This window comes from Nelumbo lutea, chromosome 6 (genome assembly GCF_056320005.1).
Source record: "Nelumbo lutea isolate HS-2025 chromosome 6, American lotus-T2T, whole genome shotgun sequence".
NCBI classification, from domain to species: Eukaryota; Viridiplantae; Streptophyta; class Magnoliopsida; order Proteales; family Nelumbonaceae; genus Nelumbo; species Nelumbo lutea.
This window is the reverse complement of record NC_142689.1, coordinates 69,546,719-69,566,708: the sequence shown is the minus strand read 5'-3', so window position 1 is coordinate 69,566,708 and position 19,990 is coordinate 69,546,719. Positions and strand designations below refer to the sequence as shown.

Sequence of the window (19,990 nt, the reverse complement as noted above, 5' to 3'; positions counted from 1 at the left end):
TGTCACATTCATCGAATTGAACCAAATCAAACCACCTCTATCCGATCTGAAAGAACTTAGTTGTTTATTTATTTATAAATATATTTATACTGTATTTTTTGTAATTTCTTATATTATTTCTTTTTTATGAAAAGATATGTATTATAATTAGGGCTGTTCATAAGAAGGCCCAACCCTACCCAATCGACCTAACCTGAGTCGGCCGGGTTTTCATCAGTATCGGTCGGTTTCGGGTGTACAAATTCGTAAATCAATGGTTTGGGTCGATTTTGGTTTTATTGTGTGAAAATCGAAACCGACCCAAACTGAACCGACTTAATTCCTACTTAACTAAAAACTGAAATATCTGAAAATATATATTCCAATATCTATATCTAAAAAATATATATTATAAAATATGTCAGATATATATTTCCATAAAATATATTTTCCAATATATTTGTACGTATATTTTTGTTTATATATATATATATACTTCTAAAATACATATTTCAGTTTTAAATATATTTCCAGAAAACTAGGTGGCCATGGGGGGCATGGATGAACTTAGAGCCGAAACCGACCCAACCCAGCTCAAACCAATCAAGTCGGTTTTTCTTAACATTGGGTCGGTTTCGGTTTCCATCTCAGGTAACCTGACCAGGTCGGGTCGGTTGGAAAAACCTCAGTAAACCGACCCAACCCGACCCATGAACAGCCCTAATTATAATAAAAATAATTGAAAAAATACTTGTATTTTTTTTATATAAACTATTATGTTTTTTCCTTTTAATAGTTTGCTAAGTTTTACAAAAAATTAATTCAGATCTAATCAGATTTAAATATCTACATCTTTAACAAATTCAAATTCAAATTGAATAATCGGATATAAGTTTTATATTATGGAATAGGGTTGTTCATAAGAAGACCCAACCCGACCAACCCGGACCGACCCAACCCGAACCAAACTGACTTAGTAGTTAGTAGTTACAACCTATTTAATTCCTACTTAACTAAGTTGTCTCTATCCTAGTTACAACCTAACTTAATTTCTAGTCTTCCAGTTAGGAATGACATTAATGGCAAGTATTATAAGACACGTAGACAATGAATTATTTTGGAAAAGTTTAAAGAAAAGAATCAAAGGATCCTAGTTTCTATGGTATTTTACACCAAATAGACAACCAATTACAATTATAATTAGGTGTGCTTTTTTACTTAGATTATAAGGTTTCTTGAAATATACAAATTTCAGTCTTATTTCTCTAATATAATTTGACTTTCTATTTTCTTGACAACTTTTATTCTAACTTGGTCTGCCCCCCTTAGCCTGTCAACTCAAGCACAATCTCTAATACAATTTAACTCTCAAGCATGATTGAACTTAGAGCCGAAACCAACCCAAACCGACCCAATTCGACTCAAACAGACCAGGTCAATTTTGTTTAATACAGAGTCAATTTTGATTTTAATTTTAGGTAACCCGACTAGATCGGATCGGTTGAAAAAATCTTAGTAAACCGACACAATCCAACCCAAGCCCTATTATGAAATTGAATTTGGATATATGTGGATTTGAATGAATCCCATCTCACCCGTTTACAAGTACGTCTATGCGCGGTGGGTCACTGGATCGGGTCATTTCACCAATAAGGGCCGTAAGAAACGATCAGAAAGAAAGGAAGAAAAGGTCCGAGCTGAGGATAAGATCATCGGCAAATGAGAATGGATGTTCGTTCTTTCTACTCCGGTTCTTACGTAATCAATGCACCGTTGACCTTGTAATTTGTGGGCCACGTTTTTATAGGCCCACAGCCCACTGATTTAATACCGTCGTAGCTTAGAAAACAATTGAGTTGAAGGTCCAATGGGGCTCCATTAATACGAGGTCATTGAGGGCCCACGTATGATTGGGCATGTTAGATTGACCACTGGATCCACCTTTACCCCGGATCTACGCAGTACTAAGAACTCGCGAAAATTTTAAAGTTTTTAAAACCGGATCGGATCGGATGGTCGCACCGGAAAATCAGGAAGGTTCTGTTTTTCCCCAGAGTTGTTATTTTGCCCAAAATCGTCGATTTGATTAGTAAATTATTAATTCAAATATATGAATCGTTCGAATTATTCAATCTTTTTGATTATTTTTATTTTTTAATTATTAATTATTTTTTAATTTTTTGTTATAATGGGCTGTCCGTTCAATTTAAATGATCGGATTATTCAACTCAAGAACCGGACCCCTAACCGATTCGTTTTCCAATTCAATTCTAAACACCTTGCAAAACATTACTCGATCAAGTACCAGGGGTGACAATTCCCAGCCTATTTGAAACCTTCGATCGTCCAAATCGAATGGTTCATTTGTTTCTTGGGGTTATGGCCCAGTAGTGGACCAGACCAAAATCTTATGGTCCCGAAGCAATTAATCACTTGGGAAGCTTACATCATAGAATGTCATTCATTGGTCCTCGTTCAAATTCAATCACACTAGGTCAAGTCAACGATTTCACATTGAATTCCCTTGTTTGTATTCGTTGGTGGGGTCTGGAATTGTGCTCGGCTGGATTAAGGCTCGACTCAAACCTAACCTGTTCAGATCGATGTTTTTCAATACCCTCCCTGTTAGATTCGACATCCGATCCGATTATTTTGAATTTGGATATTGTGTTTATATAATTACATGAGATTTACATTTAACTTTATTTGATATAATTAAAATTTAAATCCGATTATATAATAATAATAGTGGGAATCTGTGTGATGCACAAAATTTATTAAGTGAAAGTTAAGTAATAGAAAGGGTAATTTATTAAAATACCCCTTGTAGTTACATGGACTTGTTAAAATCTACCTTATAGTTAGCATTTTACTAAAACACCACTTATAATTTGAAATGGATTTAGTTAATCTTTCTATTAGATGACAGTGGAAAATGACAATGTTGACCATAATATCCATTTAAATAAATTTAATCAAAAGACAATAAAAATAAAAATATCATTTTTGCCTTTAATAAAACATGGACAACCACTCTATTGCCTATATTTGGTCAATTTTGCTTTCTGTACAAAAAAAAAACAGTGTTAAAGGCATTTTTGGAATAAAAAACCATGGCCTAATGGCAAAACAAACACTCCTTAATGAAATATTGATTAAATAAATATGTTGTAAAATATATAAGATGTTTTAGTAAATGAAAACTATAAAGTAGGTTTAAGTAAATATGTATAACTATAAGGTGTGTTCTATTTTTGGAATAAAAAACCATGGCCTAATGGCAAAACAAACACTCCTTAATGAAATATTGATTAAATAAATATGTTGTAAAATATATAAGATGTTTTAGTAAATGAAAACTATAAAGTAGGTTTAAGTAAATATGTATAACTATAAGGTGTGTTCTAGTAAATGGTCCTAATAGAAACACATAAGAGTACACAATTGTTTTATATTTTCATCTTTTTAAATAATTAGTAATTATTCATATTTTATATACTAATTTTAATAAATTATAATACAAAAATATAACAACAATTAATTTCAGTTAGGTTTATTCATCAAATTGATGAAACTGAACAACCTGATCAACTCGACCCGAGTTGGTTGGTTTTCTAGTATTTTAGGTCAGTTTTGATTAAAAAATTCCCAATTTGACCAAGTTGGATCAATTTCACTTTGGCCATTTGTAAAGTGACAAAAAGGAATGACCTAACCATGGATATATATTAATATTTTATTTTTTAAATATAATTTTTAATATAAAGAAATTGGAAAATTTCCATATTTCTTAGTCTAAAATGTTTTATATCATAAATCTAATTTTTTAATTTATTTTTTAATAATTGCACTATAATTTTTAAAATTAAATTGTTAAGTTTAAATCTTTTGAATTGATTGACCAAACCAGAAAATCAACCCAAACCAATACAATTTGACTGGTTGATTTTCATAAAGGTCAGTTGGTTTCAGTTGACCAACTCCCCAACTTGACTAGGTTAATTTGGTTAGCCAAATAACCTACAACCGAACTGAACCAACTCATGAACACACATAATTTCAGCAAAATTAATTGCCTCTTCTCTAATAAATAACAATAGTTTAATATCCAGTAATTATTGAAAATTTATAGTGAAAATACACTATTATTGAAAATATATTAATAATAAAAATTTCATTAATAATTTTGTAATATATTAAATTATTATTAATTTCAATAATATGTTATAATTATTTTCCTACTTTGAAGAAAATTTTAAATTATTACATAATTCTGTTATTTTAACTATTTAAAATCTAGCTATGATTAATATTTAGTTACTTAAATATTTAAATAATCTATATAATATTTAAACTTTTATTTGAATTTTATTTATTTAAATTTATTACATATTATTAAATATTTGAAAAACATTTAAATTGGTTATCTAGAAAAATATAATTTAAATTGTTAATACATAATTTCCTAATATATTTAATAATATGTAATAGCTTTAAATAGAATAACATTTAAATTGGTTATCTAGAAAAACATAATTTAAATTGTTAGTACATAATTTCCTGATATATTTTGTAAAAATATAAAATTATTTTTTTATATTTTTAATAAATATTTTAAAGTTATTATATAATTTTGTTAGAATATTTAAATAATTCTTAAAATTTTTAATCAAAACTTTCTTTAGATAGATATAGATAAAATGTAGAGGAGAGGATAAATAGAAATTAGCGATAACTTAGGAGAGAAACTCTCTACTAAATTAGAGATAATTTTGGAGATAAATAGGAATTAGAAATAATTTTGGAGAAAGTGGGGATAGTGGGCAAGGTAGTTTAGGAGAAATTTTAGGAGAAGAGATTATTTAGGTTATTGGGAAAAGTGCATCTCATTGGTTGTTTAAAAATGGCATGGAATTAAAAAAATCAAAAAATCAAAAAAGGAGAAAATTCTAGGCTTCCTTGTGTGTGTATATATATACATATATAGATAGATAGATTGATTGATTTTAATGTATAAAATTGTATATAATTATATTTAAAATTATAAAAGTACATTTTTACATATTATATTATATATGAATTTATATTAATAATAAGATCAAATCTAGATTGTTCTGAATCCAATCATTTACCATCCTAATCCAAATGCTAATTGTCTAACCAGAAAAACTATTTGGCTTCATCTTGGACAACGGTCAAAACCATAAAAAAAGACCATCTTAGTGAGCCATCCAACAACTAGTTCATTGATTCGGGCAATACATTAAACCATTGGAAGACATGGTCCTATCCTAAATTTCTAAACCCTAAACCTAAACTAAAACCCTAAACCCTAAAATCTAATTTTTAAACCCTTAAACCCTGAACCCTAAAATTTAAACTTTAAACCCTTAAACCCTAAACGTTAAAATCTAAACTCTAAATTGTAAACCTTTAAATCCTAAAATCTATACCCCTAAACCCTAACCTTAGACCCTAAAATTAGTGTATAAAATGGTTGTGGTAGGACACATGTCCTCCAATGTAGTAGGAGGCAAGTATTTTTCCCAACGATTCAACCACTAAGTTAATAATAGGGAAATTCCCGATTAGTATACCCTGTACTTTGGGCCTATTGCCATTTTTGTCTATGAACTTTAAAACGTGACAATTCAGTATCCAAACTTTCAAAATGTGTCAATCCAGTACCTATCGTTAACCAGTTGTTATGTGGCATTTGAAAAGACAAAATGCTATTCAAGTGTCATCTAATTCTCATTATCAACCATTCAAATGTTGATAAAAAATGAATAGTCCCAAATCCTTGCCTCTTCTATTTAAGAAAGCTGGGGTCACGTATGAATGGTTGTCACATTTTGGGATTGTTCATTTTTTGTCAATGTTTGAATGGTTGATAACGAGAATTAAATGACACTCGAAGGGCATTTGTGTTTTCCCTTAATAATAGTTCCTCGGTATACATTTTTTTCATATGTTAGGTCAGTTGAAATTTTCAACCAAAGAGAGATAATATCATGTGGATGAATGGGTAGACTGGTCTAAACATAGATAAGAAATAATTCTTGCTTTAACCTTTAAGTGCTAAATTGAACCCAACCCATTTATGGTAAGGTAAAATACTTACACATACCTTGAATTTTCATAAATTTACTTAAATGTACCATGAGTTTTTCAAAAAGACTTAAATACACCTTGTTAGTTAACCCCACTTTACTTAAACATACCCTCCATCAATGAAAAAGCATATTTGAAGTCATTCAAATTTTAAAAATCCTATTTTTTTCCACTGGTTCTATTAACAAATAAAGATAACAAAGGGAGAGAGAGAGAGAGAGAGAGAGAGAGAGAGAGAGAGAGAGAGAGAGAGAGAGAGAGAGAGAGAGAGAGAGTAGGGAAGAATAAAAACAGGTACTAGACTAGTTCAATAGTTGTGTTCAATGACTCTTAAAGTCTTTTACCATTTTTTTTTCAAATAGATAAATGTAGGAAACATTGAGTGATGAATTCTCAGCACAAAAAAGTAGTGTAAGGCCCAAGAAATTGAAACTTTCTAGTTGTATAGTCTAGAACCTTTTGGACCAATCATGGTGGTTTTGATCTTCATTAAAAGTGTGAATGTTGAGTAGAAGCTTTTTTGACTAAAATTACCCTCTATTTCTTTGTTTGAGAAAGGGTATAAAAGTCATCTTATTACACCTTTAATGCCAATTTTAATGGCTACTAAAATGCCCATATTTATCTATTTATTCCATATTTTATTATAAATGTTGGAAGTGTAACTTCAATTATTACTTTCTACTTCATTTAATCCCCTTTCATTAAGTCTCATATTTAAAGGTATTAACTCCCATTTTCTCTTATTAAATCATATATTTAAGTTGTTTTTTACTAATAAATGCTATTAATTATATTTATATCAATATTTTTTAACAATATAAACCCATATATTTTAAAATTGACTCAAAAACAAAACCATTCTTTATCCAAGTGGTAGCTATGCAATTCAATCATTTGAATCAAATTGATTAACCTATGAAGTCATAGTTAGGTATTAAAATTTCTAAAATAGAAATAAATATAGAAATTTATAAAAATGTAGAAAAAATTAGACACATTTATGATATTTTTATTAATAAAATAAAATTTAAAAATAAGCATAATAAACAAGAATTTTTTTATTGATAATGAAAATGAAATACATAACTTAGAACTGACAAAAATGAAATTACTTTATTGTTTGGCAAATATCAATAGTTCAACTTTTAGGTAAAAAATTAATAAAATATAGAAATGCAAAAACGAATAAAAACATTAATTTTGCAAAAGAAAAACATTTTGACACATGTATAATGTTATATAATTGCCATATAAACAAAAAGTAAGTGTGGCATATTAGGATTATTTTTACACAGAAATACAAAAACAAATTATAGAAAAATTTAAACACATCTACACTTCTATATTTAAACTACTATTAAAATTATGAATAAGATTATAGATCTTTCTTTTGATTTAAATACTCAATTTTGAATTTAGTCCATATTTAATTGTGAGGTTTAAATTGTAAATTGAACTACTACTTTTCACCTCATTCAATTCCTTATATTTAAATCTTACATTTCTTTAATAAATGGAAAAAAGAAAAAAGATACACCAAAAAGATAAAACATTAGAAAAAGAAGAATCTAGTCAAGCAGATAGACCTGACAATGGTACCTAAAACTTCACGACTTGATCCAATTATCATATATTTAGATGAGGTGTTTATGTAATTAAATTTGGAATACATTATTACTATCATTATCATCATTTAGAACTACCACGTGCAAAAATGTGCACACTTACTAACATGAGAATTAGGACACAGAAATGGTTGAAAAGGGAAGTAAGAGTTACCAATGCCCTACTCTAGCTCATAGGAGAATCGAGTGTACAATAAATGAACAATATAAAATTATAAGTAGAGAAAAGAAAAGAAACAAATGAGAGAGACAGAGAGAGTGCTATACTCATCACCCATATGAGTTTGAAAATTTTAATGTATATTTTGAAAATTTGAAAGCAAATGAGGAATAAAAGAATTACAAGGTATATTTAAGTATTTTTGAAAAGATCAAGGTATTTTAAAGTCAATTTATGAAACTTGGGGTATCTTTAAGTCTTTTACCCTTTGGCCCCATTTGCTTTTTAGGAAGTTATGGGGTAAATGTACTTATTTGGGTAAGTGTTTCATAGGAAATATTTGCCCGGATAAGTGTATTTACCCATGTTCATTTATTTCCTATATAAATAAGACAATGATCATTTTAGCCATAAAATGCCATTATTAAAAAGGGCAATTTTGTCCCATTCAAATATTATCAGCTTTTCTCCTGTGGAAAAGTTACTTACCTATTTAAAAGATGAATATCACTCACCCATGTAAATTATATGCAGGGAAAATAAATTTTTTATAAATCCCACATAAATCATATCAAAATGAAAACCAAAATCTCATTAACCAACTTCCCTCCCTCTCAAAATCTAAAAAACAAACAGATATTTATATTAGTATGCATGATGCATCAATGCTGTCATGTTTGCCATATAATGTTTATCCATGTGCCTTAGCATCACGTCCATACCACCCACCATTCGAAAAATATTTCCAAACAAACCGAGTAAAATACGACTGGGTTGTTGGTCCAATTTGATTTTGACATATTTAAATTATTAATTCTATTTTCCATTTGGGCATCTTATCATAAGTGATCAGAAACAGACGAGCCACGCCCAGAATGGGTCAACTGCCGAATTGCACATTTATAGGACGATTATGATCGTTTTCAGGTGGCCCAAAGGCGCAAGAACAAGAGGGATTGATTAATATCTTTGTGACATGAATCACCAGATTGGACGGCTCAGATAATATAAGTCAAAGATCAGGACCTTCATTGAATGACTTTTTAATTGAATAATCTGACTTGTCTTATCTTGCCAAACAGGACCCGCAATGGAGAATTTTCCTTGAAATTCAATTAGGAGTTTTTGGACTATAAGACTGGATCAAGGAAACCCAGCAAGAAAAGAATGGGCCAATGTGTGAAGGGTGCGCGTATCAATGCAACCTGAACGGGTCGTTTTTTGAGTCTTTTGACTGGGTTTTCAGGCATACATACATAATTATCATGCACAATAAAAAACTAGTAAATGACCCCTTACTAGGGAATCAGTAATCTTAAATTTATATTATGGAATTAATAATGTTAAATTTATATTTGGGAGAATGACAGATACCCTTAGTGTCAGAATTTGTAGGTTCAAAGTATATTTGGGGTACATATCAGTTCGAAATTGATGCCAATTCGCGGGGGTATGAGTGCATAGAGTGTGGTTTTTAGACATTTTGAATGTTTATAGCTATGCACTAGGAATTAGATTGCTGCATTGGGTGTATGTGTACTTTTCCATTTATATTTATTAATATTTTAAATAATTATTAAAATTTTAATAAATATTTATTTCAAAAAATAGTTTTTCAATGATTATTAGAATATAAATAGTTTTATTTTATTATGATACATAGAGGATTAATGATTAATTGAGATTGATAGAATGTATGCAAAAATGATTGTGGATAACTACTTTTACATTTTTTTTACATTTTTTTAGGAATTGATTGAAAATGGTGGTAGTGGATTGATGGCTTTAGCAATAACTTTTCAAAAATTACTACATGTCTAGCTTTCCAAAAATGAAAAGGCCACGTGTCTAAATAGTGAAGAACTGTAGCTTGGTAGTAGGTTGTGGACTTTAGCAGGAATTTCTCAGAAATTGCCATGTGTCTTTTTTTCTAGAAAATGAAAAAGTCACTTGCTTGATTGGTGGTAGTGGACAATGGGCTTTAACAACAACTTTTCAAAAAATGCCATTAGTCTAAATTTGATAAAAACCACATCTCTTATAGCCAGAAGTTTGACTATAATATGGAAAACCATATCATATCTAAAACCTGTGCTACTGCCACGCATACAACAATTACAAGAATTATTTAAGTAACCAGTAATTATATTTTTTTATATGTTAATTAAAATTTAACACTTTAACCTATCCGTTAATCTCTAATCTTCCGTTACCCATTCTTCTATCCTTCGAGTTCCCTCTTCTGGTCAACTTCTTCGAGCTAGTATTGGCACTAATGAATTTCTGTTCTGTAAACTTACAGCACTAATGAATTAAAGTTTGACAACTGCATGAAATTGACATTAAACGTGTAATGGAATTCATTTCCAAGTTGCCAAAAAGCAACCCTAAGAATCAAGAATCAACCTACAAATATACATGTATTCCAAGTTTCTTTTTCATAAATTCCACCAATACCTCGTTGTGTAAATCCATGCTGTAAGTTCTGTCACTCCAGCACTTATTCTGGTCTGTCAATATGGCCCGGAAGCCACCTACAAGAGAACAAGACTCGTCATTCCCACTCCAACATATACACAAATGTAGAGAAGAGGGATCTAATAACAGTTTCTAGCGAATGAGATAACAAACCTAGAAATGTGTTTGCCGTTGCTGGTTAGTGTCGTCCATGGAGAACATAAAGAAAATCAAATATTATATCGAATACAGAGAGAGAAGGAGAGAAAGACAGAGAAAGAGGACATAGAGATTTACTGGTGGTTAGATGCTGCCGCTGGTTCCGTCCTCGCCGATGATGTGAATTTTGAGTAAGAGAGAGAAAGAGACAACTATGGGAGAGATTCATCCGAGGAGGAAGAACGAATGGAAAGACGTTGACATTTTTATTATTTGAAATGAATTTCTTTTTTTGAAATATGATTTTAATTGTTGTTGAAACCGGTTACCTGGGATACCCTGAATTCATCAAAACGGAAAGTCGAATGTGATTGGTCCTTCTCATCCGATATGCTATGGAAAAGTACTTTTTCCATATCATAGATTTTCCCTATATATATATATATATATATTAGATGGATAAATTTCTGAAACCTCTTCTTGAGTTTTTGGCTCTTGTTAAAACCCCCTTAATTGCAAAAATCTCCTTTGGACTTTCTAACCATGGTTTTTAAAACTGGATTGGCTCAGATAGTCAAATTGAAAAACTTGGGAACCGGTTGACTGATTCCGTTTCACCCCAAAATCGCTTTTTGGCCAAAAACTGTTGATTTGGTCAGCGAACCGCAAACCCAGGCGATCGAACTGTCAAATCGTTAACTCAGACAATGGTTATTGGCCATTTTTATTTTTTAAATCAAAACAGACCATCCATTCAAACTGGATGATCGGACCATTCAACCCAGGAACCGGTCCTAGAACGGTTCCCTATCTGGTCCGGTTTTAAAAACCTCGTTTCTAATAAAGTTGCAAGTAGACTCTCTTTGTTAGAATCCTCTAAAAAGATGCATGAAAATGTTCAAAATATTCTTGTAATTACTTTTAACTAAGATGTTTATTTTCCAAATTCTCTCTTTATAATAATGCTAGGTCAGACCTTCCAATCTCTTTTCTAAAATTGATTTTTTTTTTCCAAAATTTCCTGTCATATTAATTGTTCAAAGGTAATGCTGCAACTTTAAATTCTTTTTTTTTTTTGTATATTATTTATAAAATTTGTACTGTTTTTCTTTTATAAAAATCAGCTTCAATAGAAATTACATGGGTATTTTAGATATTTTCATATTTCTTATTAAAAAATTTTAAGAAAGAAGGCCTACTTGCGTGTTAAAAAAGTTCATAATAAATATTGCAATTATAAACTAAACTTGAGGGGAAGTTTTAACAATTTATCATAATAAAAAAAAGGATAATCTTTTTAAGATCATCCAGCTTCTGTTTTTTAAATTTTACTTTTGTGTTATATGCTGTTAGACCGACCTTTTAGGGGCGCACTTCTGGGTGGGATCAAAAAGTCCTAAGACTCACATTGCGGCTCAAGGTCTAAAATGGCGATAATCGGTGCACCATCTGAATTTGTCGCATATAACTCTAAGTTCAAACCCAAAATCCTATTTCGTCTGAACAGAGTCCACTTATAAAGTTGTAATCCATCCAATGCATTCCCATAAAGATTTGAATTTGACTATCTTAGTTTCAAGTGTAATGAATGGAAAATTTTGACTATGACCATACAGTTAGAGATTAACGTTTCTATAAATGAAGCAACCATAGAATACTTCTCAATTATAAAATGTTATGATGCAATTAGTAATCCAAAGATTGAAGTCAGTTACGGAATTGGGAATTTTCTGTTTGGAGGGGGGGATTTGTTTTTTCCTTGATCAGTTGATCCTGATACGATTGTCAGGTTGTATAAAGAGAAAAGAAGATGGAAAAGGGGCTTAAAGTTTCACAAAAAGTAGAGAATAGAGAAAAAGGAAAGAGGACGTTCAAAAACAAAATGGATAAACATGTAGACATAAAATAGATGTTAATTTTATTTTTTTAAAAAGATTTGTGCTTAAAGCGTGTGTTTAGAAATGTGGGCGCTTGTTTAATAAATGTTGTTATATAGGTGTTATTTTAGCATTTTCCTTATTATGCAGATTAGTACGTATAAAGATTTGCAAAAGTAAGTCTTGATTTATGTGTATGTTTACCGTTGAAAGAAGCTTTATTATAGTGCTTCCCTCAACGGTATGCATTTATTCACTATTTTGCTGATGTGGTGTTTAATGGCACCTAAATGTCAATAAACAAATTTATTATTACTTTTTTCGGTTTTACAAACAAATCAAATACAAACATTTAGGTTATGCTTGGTTTGAAAGAAAATATAAGGAAGGGAAAGATAGGGAAACCTTTACAAACCTTGTATTGGTATCCCTATCTTTCCCTTCATTTCCCTAATTTTACCTTCAAACCAAACATAGCCTTAGTGAATAAACGCCCACAGTTCCAAACATATGCCAAACTAATAGAATAACACCCATTTATTACTTTACTCCACTCCTAAACTATGGCTTTGTTTGGTTTAAAGGAAAAATGCAGGGAAATGTAGGGAAACCTTTACAACAGGGTTCCCCTACCTTTTCCTTCAAACCAAACATATATAGCCTAATAGAATATCACTTAAAAAATAAGTAGTTTGGGGGCCAAAGGCTTGACCTTATTACCTAGTTCCATAGAGTATGAATTCAGTCCTCACAAAACCGTCACTCAACCATTCTATCACGAATTCACATCTGGGCACCACAGAAGGTGCCCGCTCTATTATCACCATATTCAAAGCCTTTTATATATTTTATTCAGAGGAGATATTCCTAATGCACAACTGCAAGTAGTTATAACTAGGTGTGAGTACTGTTCTATGAGGACTGAATCCCAATTCAGCTCCGGGGAGCTGAATATCACCCTTTTTGTTAATTCATTGTCTGCGTGGTCTCATAAAAGTAGGGTCACAGAATTGGCATCATTTTTATTTTTTTCTTTTCTGATGATCAATTTATTCAGATTCAATCAACTTGGCTATCCATTGGTATGCTAAAATCTAATCCTCTTCCTTGTGCTTGTAAATTTTGCTATCTCATCAGGTGGGTGTCTCAACTGCAGACTAGTGGGGTTTTTTTTATTTGCAAAGCAGCCATTAGTGGGTTTTCCTTCTTTCATTTGGCAAACTGTCTCTTACAGAGGTTTTTGGAGGCATCCGAATCAAATGTTGGGAGTCTTAGGGTTTGAAATCCAAGTCAAGGAAGTCTTGAGACAAATAAAAAAGAAGAGAGGTTGGAGTTCTTTTAATAAAGCAGCGTGTCACCATGTGAGGACAACGGAAATTGAAATCAATGCAATACAATTACTGGCTCAAGTTGATCAAACATTTTAATGAATTAATGACCAAGTCAATTTGATTGGTTCACCGCCATCCCTCGCTTTGACTCGTAACTATAAGATTCCTGAGAGGGTTATTAATCCCCAACCCCAGGTGCCAACCGTGTCACCAGTTGGCACCGAAATCGGATCTGTTCTTCGCGCCTCACACGCACTTCACACGCGCATCCTAAGTATGCATTGAAAACATCTTTCGTATTTATAAGTTATTTTTTACGAGAGATATTAAATACTCGGTCCATGTGTATGTGAGGCGTCCAAGTGTGAATAGCAGATCCCGTTCCGTTGGCACCGTCGAGTCTTGACTCAAAAGCTTGACGAGAACGGAGAGAGTTATTTAATGCGTACGTGTTGCTCAGGGAAATGGGGTCGTCCACCGTGATAGGGTTTGACGACTACAGAAGTTGAATTGTTAAAACTAAATTTTGCTTGAGGAAAGAGCTGAATTTTCTTTGTATATTTACTGTAAGTCTGTAATTCTGAAATTAAAAAAGAGTATAAAAATGAAAAATGCCTATAAAAGTGAATAATCCATTAAGAAAAGGAAATAGAAAACTGAATAGGAATCACTAAGAAACTGGAAGGAAAGATCCAAGTCGAAGACTGACCCATAATAAGAAGACTGTCAAGGATTTCTTCTCTCCTATTTCCCCGTTTCCATCCCGTTTCATCCTTTATCTGTTTCTGCCTGAATCAGTAAAGGAGAACGGTGAAGAAAACCATGTCTCGCCGTTTCTGCCATTGGTCTGTCACAGATTCTGATATAGCGATACTAACCACTAATTTCCCCTACTTCTAGACGGATTTTCTTCTGTTTCCTTTATCTCAAGTAGCTTTCCTTTTTTGCCCCAAAATCTCAAATTGGTTCTCTCTTTTTCTTTCATATCCTCAACAGGATTCTCTTTTGCTTCCACAATTCCATCCCATAACTTCAATTCTGTTTCCTTTTCTCCCCGTTTGTTGCACAGGGACATCAACATGGACGTCGAGAAACGCCAGCAGCTTTTCCAACAGCAGCGGTAGCACCAACACCCAGTATTCGACAAGCAAGAGCCTGGATGAGAAGTTCCCCAACGGACACATCTTACCAAGCCCGAACTTGAAAATCTTCACTTTTGCAGAGCTCAAAGCAGCAACCAGAAACTTCAGATCCGATACAGTGCTGGGCGAGGGAGGTTTTGGGAGGGTTTTCAAGGGTTGGATTGATGAGAAGACGTTCGCTCCTTCCAAGATTGGTAATGGAATGGTTGTTGCAGTCAAGAAATTAAATTCGGAGAGCTTGCAAGGATACGAAGAATGGCAGGTAAATTTGGAAAAAAAAAAGCACAGCGAAAAAAGTAGAATTTCTTCCATTCTTACTTTTTTAGAGCACTTGGGGTTTCAAATGATAAAAATGCCCTTCAAACGCTACTGCTGAGTGATGTATTTTGATTTGTATAGATTAACTGTAATTTTATTTAGTCAATAACTCTTTGTAAGAATTTAATAGATAATAATTCTACTCTAGTTCGTTAAATTTTCTTCATTACAATGTTTTTAAGAGCTTTTTTTTCTTAATTCAAACTATCACTTGCATACAAATGTGCCTAATTAGTTAACATGAATTGATGAGATGGTTGGATTTGTAGAATGAGTTTTTGCCCAGTCAGAAAGGAATTTAGAATGGTGTAATGGGTGTAGGATATTATTTTTGACATTTAATGTTTTGTATTGTTTTATCCTTGAATGCTGTTTATTAATCATCATCAATGGCCAAGAACTTGAAGGAAGTGTTTTTTTTTCTCCCTTAAAAAAATTACCAGTTCAAATGGTTTTGAAGTTGGTAGTTTTTTTTTTTTCTGCTACATTTTCGAAGTTGGTAATGAGAACATGGAGATGAGTAAACCATCTTTTTCACATACAGGGCCATTGCTTGGTGCAATGGTAAAATCTTGGGCTGACAAGCATAGAATGTGGGTTTGAATCTACAAGCAGCCAGTTTGTGCCTAAGAAGGGCCAGTCCGTCCTCCTAAGACCTCGGATACCTGAGTCCATAATTGAGTAATGGACCTTTAGGGTATCTCCAAGCTAGAAAATCAAGAATTTTTTGGCCTAATTGCCATGTTGGCATGGGTTATCATAGACTGCAAAGCAGGACAGCATTTGTGTGGCCAATTCTAGAAAGTTGGGATTCAGTCTTCCTTGAGTGAGTGCTCACATTGTATTAAAGGAGTAGAAGCCAAGTTCAATATCACATCTGCCAACTTGTCTCCTCTCTCTATCTTCCTCTCCCTTCTCCCCACAAACTTGGTTTCATTTAAAATTCCTTTTTCCATTTTTGAATTTTGAGCCAATATTTATATGATAATTTGTTTCCATCTTTGTCTTTTTATGGTGCAGTCAGAAGTGACTTTCTTGGGAAGGCTTTCTCATCCCAACCTGGTAAAGCTCCTCGGATACTGCTATGAGGATAATGAACTCTTGCTCGTTTACGAGTTCATGCAAAAGGGAAGCCTCGAAAACCACCTTTTCAGAAGTAAGGAAAACCTTGCGCTTATTCTCATAGATGGGCAAACAAACACAAACATTGGAAGATGAACTTGTACACATGAAACAAGCTGATCTAATTTTCAAATTCTCACATTATTCTTATCCAGGAGGTTCAGCTGTACAGCCACTTCCATGGAATTTACGACTCAAAATAGCAACTGCTGCAGCTAAAGGGCTAGCTTTCCTGCATACATCAGAAAAGCAAGTAATCTATAGAGATTTCAAGGCCTCCAATATCTTAATGGATGCAGTAAGATTTCCGAACCAAAATGCTTTTTAATATACAAAAAGATTCTTTTGTGGGTATAGAAAGAGACTTAATAAATCTTTTCATCTTTTGTTCTATATAGAATTTCGATGCAAAAATATCAGATTTTGGGTTGGCAAAAAATGGTCCTGCAGCTGGAAATTCACACGTGACAACACGTGTTATGGGCACATATGGTTATGCAGCTCCAGAATACGTTGCCACAGGTAATATTTTCTGCCTCTGCTTCTGATTCTCCCCAAGTCTTCTCTGTTTCGGTTTAAACCTTAGGATTGAATTTGGACTAGGCCTGATTTATTTGGTTGACAAACAAGTCCATGCCTTTTAAAGTACTCCAGTAGTTGCACCTGGTGTTATATAGCTATATAAATGTAACTATCCACATCCAATTTCTTTTATGTAGCAATTGTGCTGTACAGACAAGAAAATTTACTCATAGTGATTCTAACATCTGAAACCATGAGGCCCTGGTTGATCTTTCAATAGTGGATTTGGGCCTTGTCATGTATGACATGGCCAGAGCAAGTCCACCTTTTATAATGGAACCATCTCCAATAGTAAAGACCGGAATATGGTTGTTTCAAGATTTCAAGAAATTTAGTTCCTTTCAATATCTTACTAGAAAATGGAAATAAATCCATTTTAGACAAGGATATCATGGTTTCAAATGCTAGCAGACAGTGCAATAAAAGGATTTCATTTTCAAACACCTCAACCCTTTTTAATTAGTTTGAAAATATACAAGATTTGGTACCACTAACTTGGTAAATTAGCCAACCCCTCCCCTCCCCCTTTTTCTGGTAAACTGGAAATTCAACCATGTCCTCCTTGAACAGGTCATTTATATGTGAAGAGCGATGTTTATGGATTTGGGGTCGTGTTGCTTGAGATGCTGACAGGATTACGCGCACTTGATACAAACCGTCCAAGTGGCCAGCACAACCTTGTAGAGTGGTTAAAGCCATCTCTACATGATAAAAGAAAGTTAAAAACCATGATTGATTCTAGGCTGGAAGGCCAATTTCCTATGAAAGGTGCAGTACAGTTAGCTCAGCTAACTCTAAGTTGTCTCGGATCAGAACCAAAGAGTCGCCCATCAATGAAGGAAGTTGTTGAAACTTTGGAACGGATTGAAGCTATCAAAGATAATAAACCAAAGGAACCCAGAACCAACTCTGCACAACCTAGAGGCTACCGCCACGGCCAATCCCCCTTGCACCATCGCTCTCCTCTTCACCCAAGGCAAGAAGGTGGTAGAGTAGGAGATCATGCCTACCAACAACCACCCAGACGAGGGTAGTTTGGGTACAAGATGGCTCCAGTGAAGTGAATGACCATGCACAGAATGCACATGAGGTGATTGTTTCTTATTATTAAACGATCCCCATTTTTTGTTAATGCTTTTACAAGTCATTTGGATGTGATGATTGATGAATTAGTGGTTCTGTCGAGTCCTTTGTATTGCAAGGTGAAATTATGTATGCTTTTATATATAGAACTTGCAAGCGTTGTGTAATGTGTATCTTCTTTTTGTCTCTCTTTTTCTTTCGTTTTTTTTTTTTTGGAGGGGGTTTACAACTGATATACATATCTAATCTAATTACAGCAGTGAAACTACTGAAGCTCTTTCTCTCTGTCTTGTTTTAACTTTCACAAGTCAATCTTGTCATGCTATAAAATTGCTAAAATAACATTTAGTATTCAATTACAAGTACTGTTTGAACTTTGAAGAAAAGGAAAAACATACATAGAGGAAGGAGGGAGACTTGCTGGAGATCTGGAGTTCAATTCATAAATTTGGATCCAAAGCCATTGCTTTCTTTTCCCAGGTTATCCAGCATGGCAGCATTGAGGCAAGAGGCCATCTGATTACAGCTTTAGGTGATTGAACAGAATGACTTCATTCTTTGTTTTTCAGTAAGTTAGTAATGAGGTTGTGAGTTCCTCAATGGTTGAAGGCTTGGCGCTGAAATCGAGTTAATTAACAATAACCTTGAATGTTTTATTATTTAATTATTTTATTCGCTAAAAGAAGGACAAATAAGTCATTCAGTTCAGCCATTTCACTCTTCATTTACATTATCAAATGGCCCAGAAATAAAACTACTTTTAGACCAACAAGAGCGAAAAAAAAAACCATTATCCTTTGGACACTCTTGAATCTTGATGCTTCTATTCATTCGCTAATAAAAAAGAATTAAACCCTGTTTATTGGCCTATATTTCTGGATATCAATATTGTCTCTGCTTTCCAAGAGATTCTATCCTGATCATCTCTGCTTTCTATATTTCAATCAAGATGGGTACGGCTTGTGGTGGTAGCTTGATCAAGCTCGTGGGAAGGTTGGGTAATTGACTAATTTCACTCAGAACTCAGAAGCCCATCTTTTCTGTGCTATCCGTTGGTCACACCAGTTAGAGGTGTCAATTGGACTGGATCCAATCCGATTCGGTTCGATATGAATCCATTACAGATGGCTTAGATCCAATCCAATCCGATGAATATTTGGATCATTTTGGATCTGTCCAATCTGTTCAAATTGGTTGCCACCAAAACCTGGTCCATTGACACGTGCATTCTATCTTCTAATAATGGACCGGATATTTCTTCAATTTCATCGAATCCAATATAAATCCATTACAAATGAACCAGGTCTAATCCAATTCAATAAATGCTTTGAACCATTAAGTCTGAGTGGTCCAATTCAATGTCTTATTAGTCCATCCAATTCATCCAAATTGATTTTCATTTGGATGGGATCCAATCCAAAGCCGGTCCATTGACACCCTTACACCCCCTACACACCACATCTTTGGTGGAAACAAGAGGTGCATAAAGAACCATAATGTTGAAGAATGGGCCTTGCCACAGGGTCGGGATCCTTTCATTGTCATGCTTGACGTGGGGACCAAGTTAAGTTGTCAATGTGATGGATTTCTGATGCAGGGATGGATTGTTGGGCTGCTCAAGGTATGGTGGAAAAGTACATTTTGTGGAGGGACTTGTTGAAGCTCTTTTATGAATCTATCAAGGTAGCAGATAAGAAAGGCAGTGAGAGCCACTTTTAATAACATGAAGATGGTGCTCTTATTTCTTTAATTTCTTCAAATGAGATCGTCCATGTTTTCCAGGTCTTACATGGAGAAACGTGGTAGAATAAGGCCATGTTTGGAACCAATGTTGTTTTTTGAGAAGTGTTTTTTGAAAAAATGGTGTTGCATTGGTATGCCGTTCTATGACTTTTATCCTTTTTATTTATTTATTTTTTGTTCTGGACCATTGCTATTTGCTGCCAGTCATTTTTCAATATCACGTCATCATCTCTTTACTGACAGCGCTAAAAAAACGAAAAAGCACCAAAATTAATATTTCCTCAAATCACACCTT

General features: G+C 33.1%; 1 protein-coding gene across 1 annotated transcript; it reads left to right on the top strand.

Annotated features, from left to right (window-relative positions):
- Positions 1-14,529: 14,529 nt before the first annotated feature.
- Positions 14,530-18,119, top strand: LOC148849511 (putative serine/threonine-protein kinase PIX13). Its single transcript, XM_088952116.1, has 5 exons — positions 14,530-15,109; positions 16,186-16,321; positions 16,443-16,585; positions 16,686-16,809; positions 17,440-18,119. The coding sequence occupies exons 1-5, from the start codon at positions 15,050-15,052 to the stop codon at positions 17,901-17,903; spliced, it is 927 nt and encodes a 308-aa protein (XP_088808242.1). The 5' UTR covers positions 14,530-15,049; the 3' UTR covers positions 17,904-18,119.
- Positions 18,120-19,990: the final 1,871 nt, after the last annotated feature.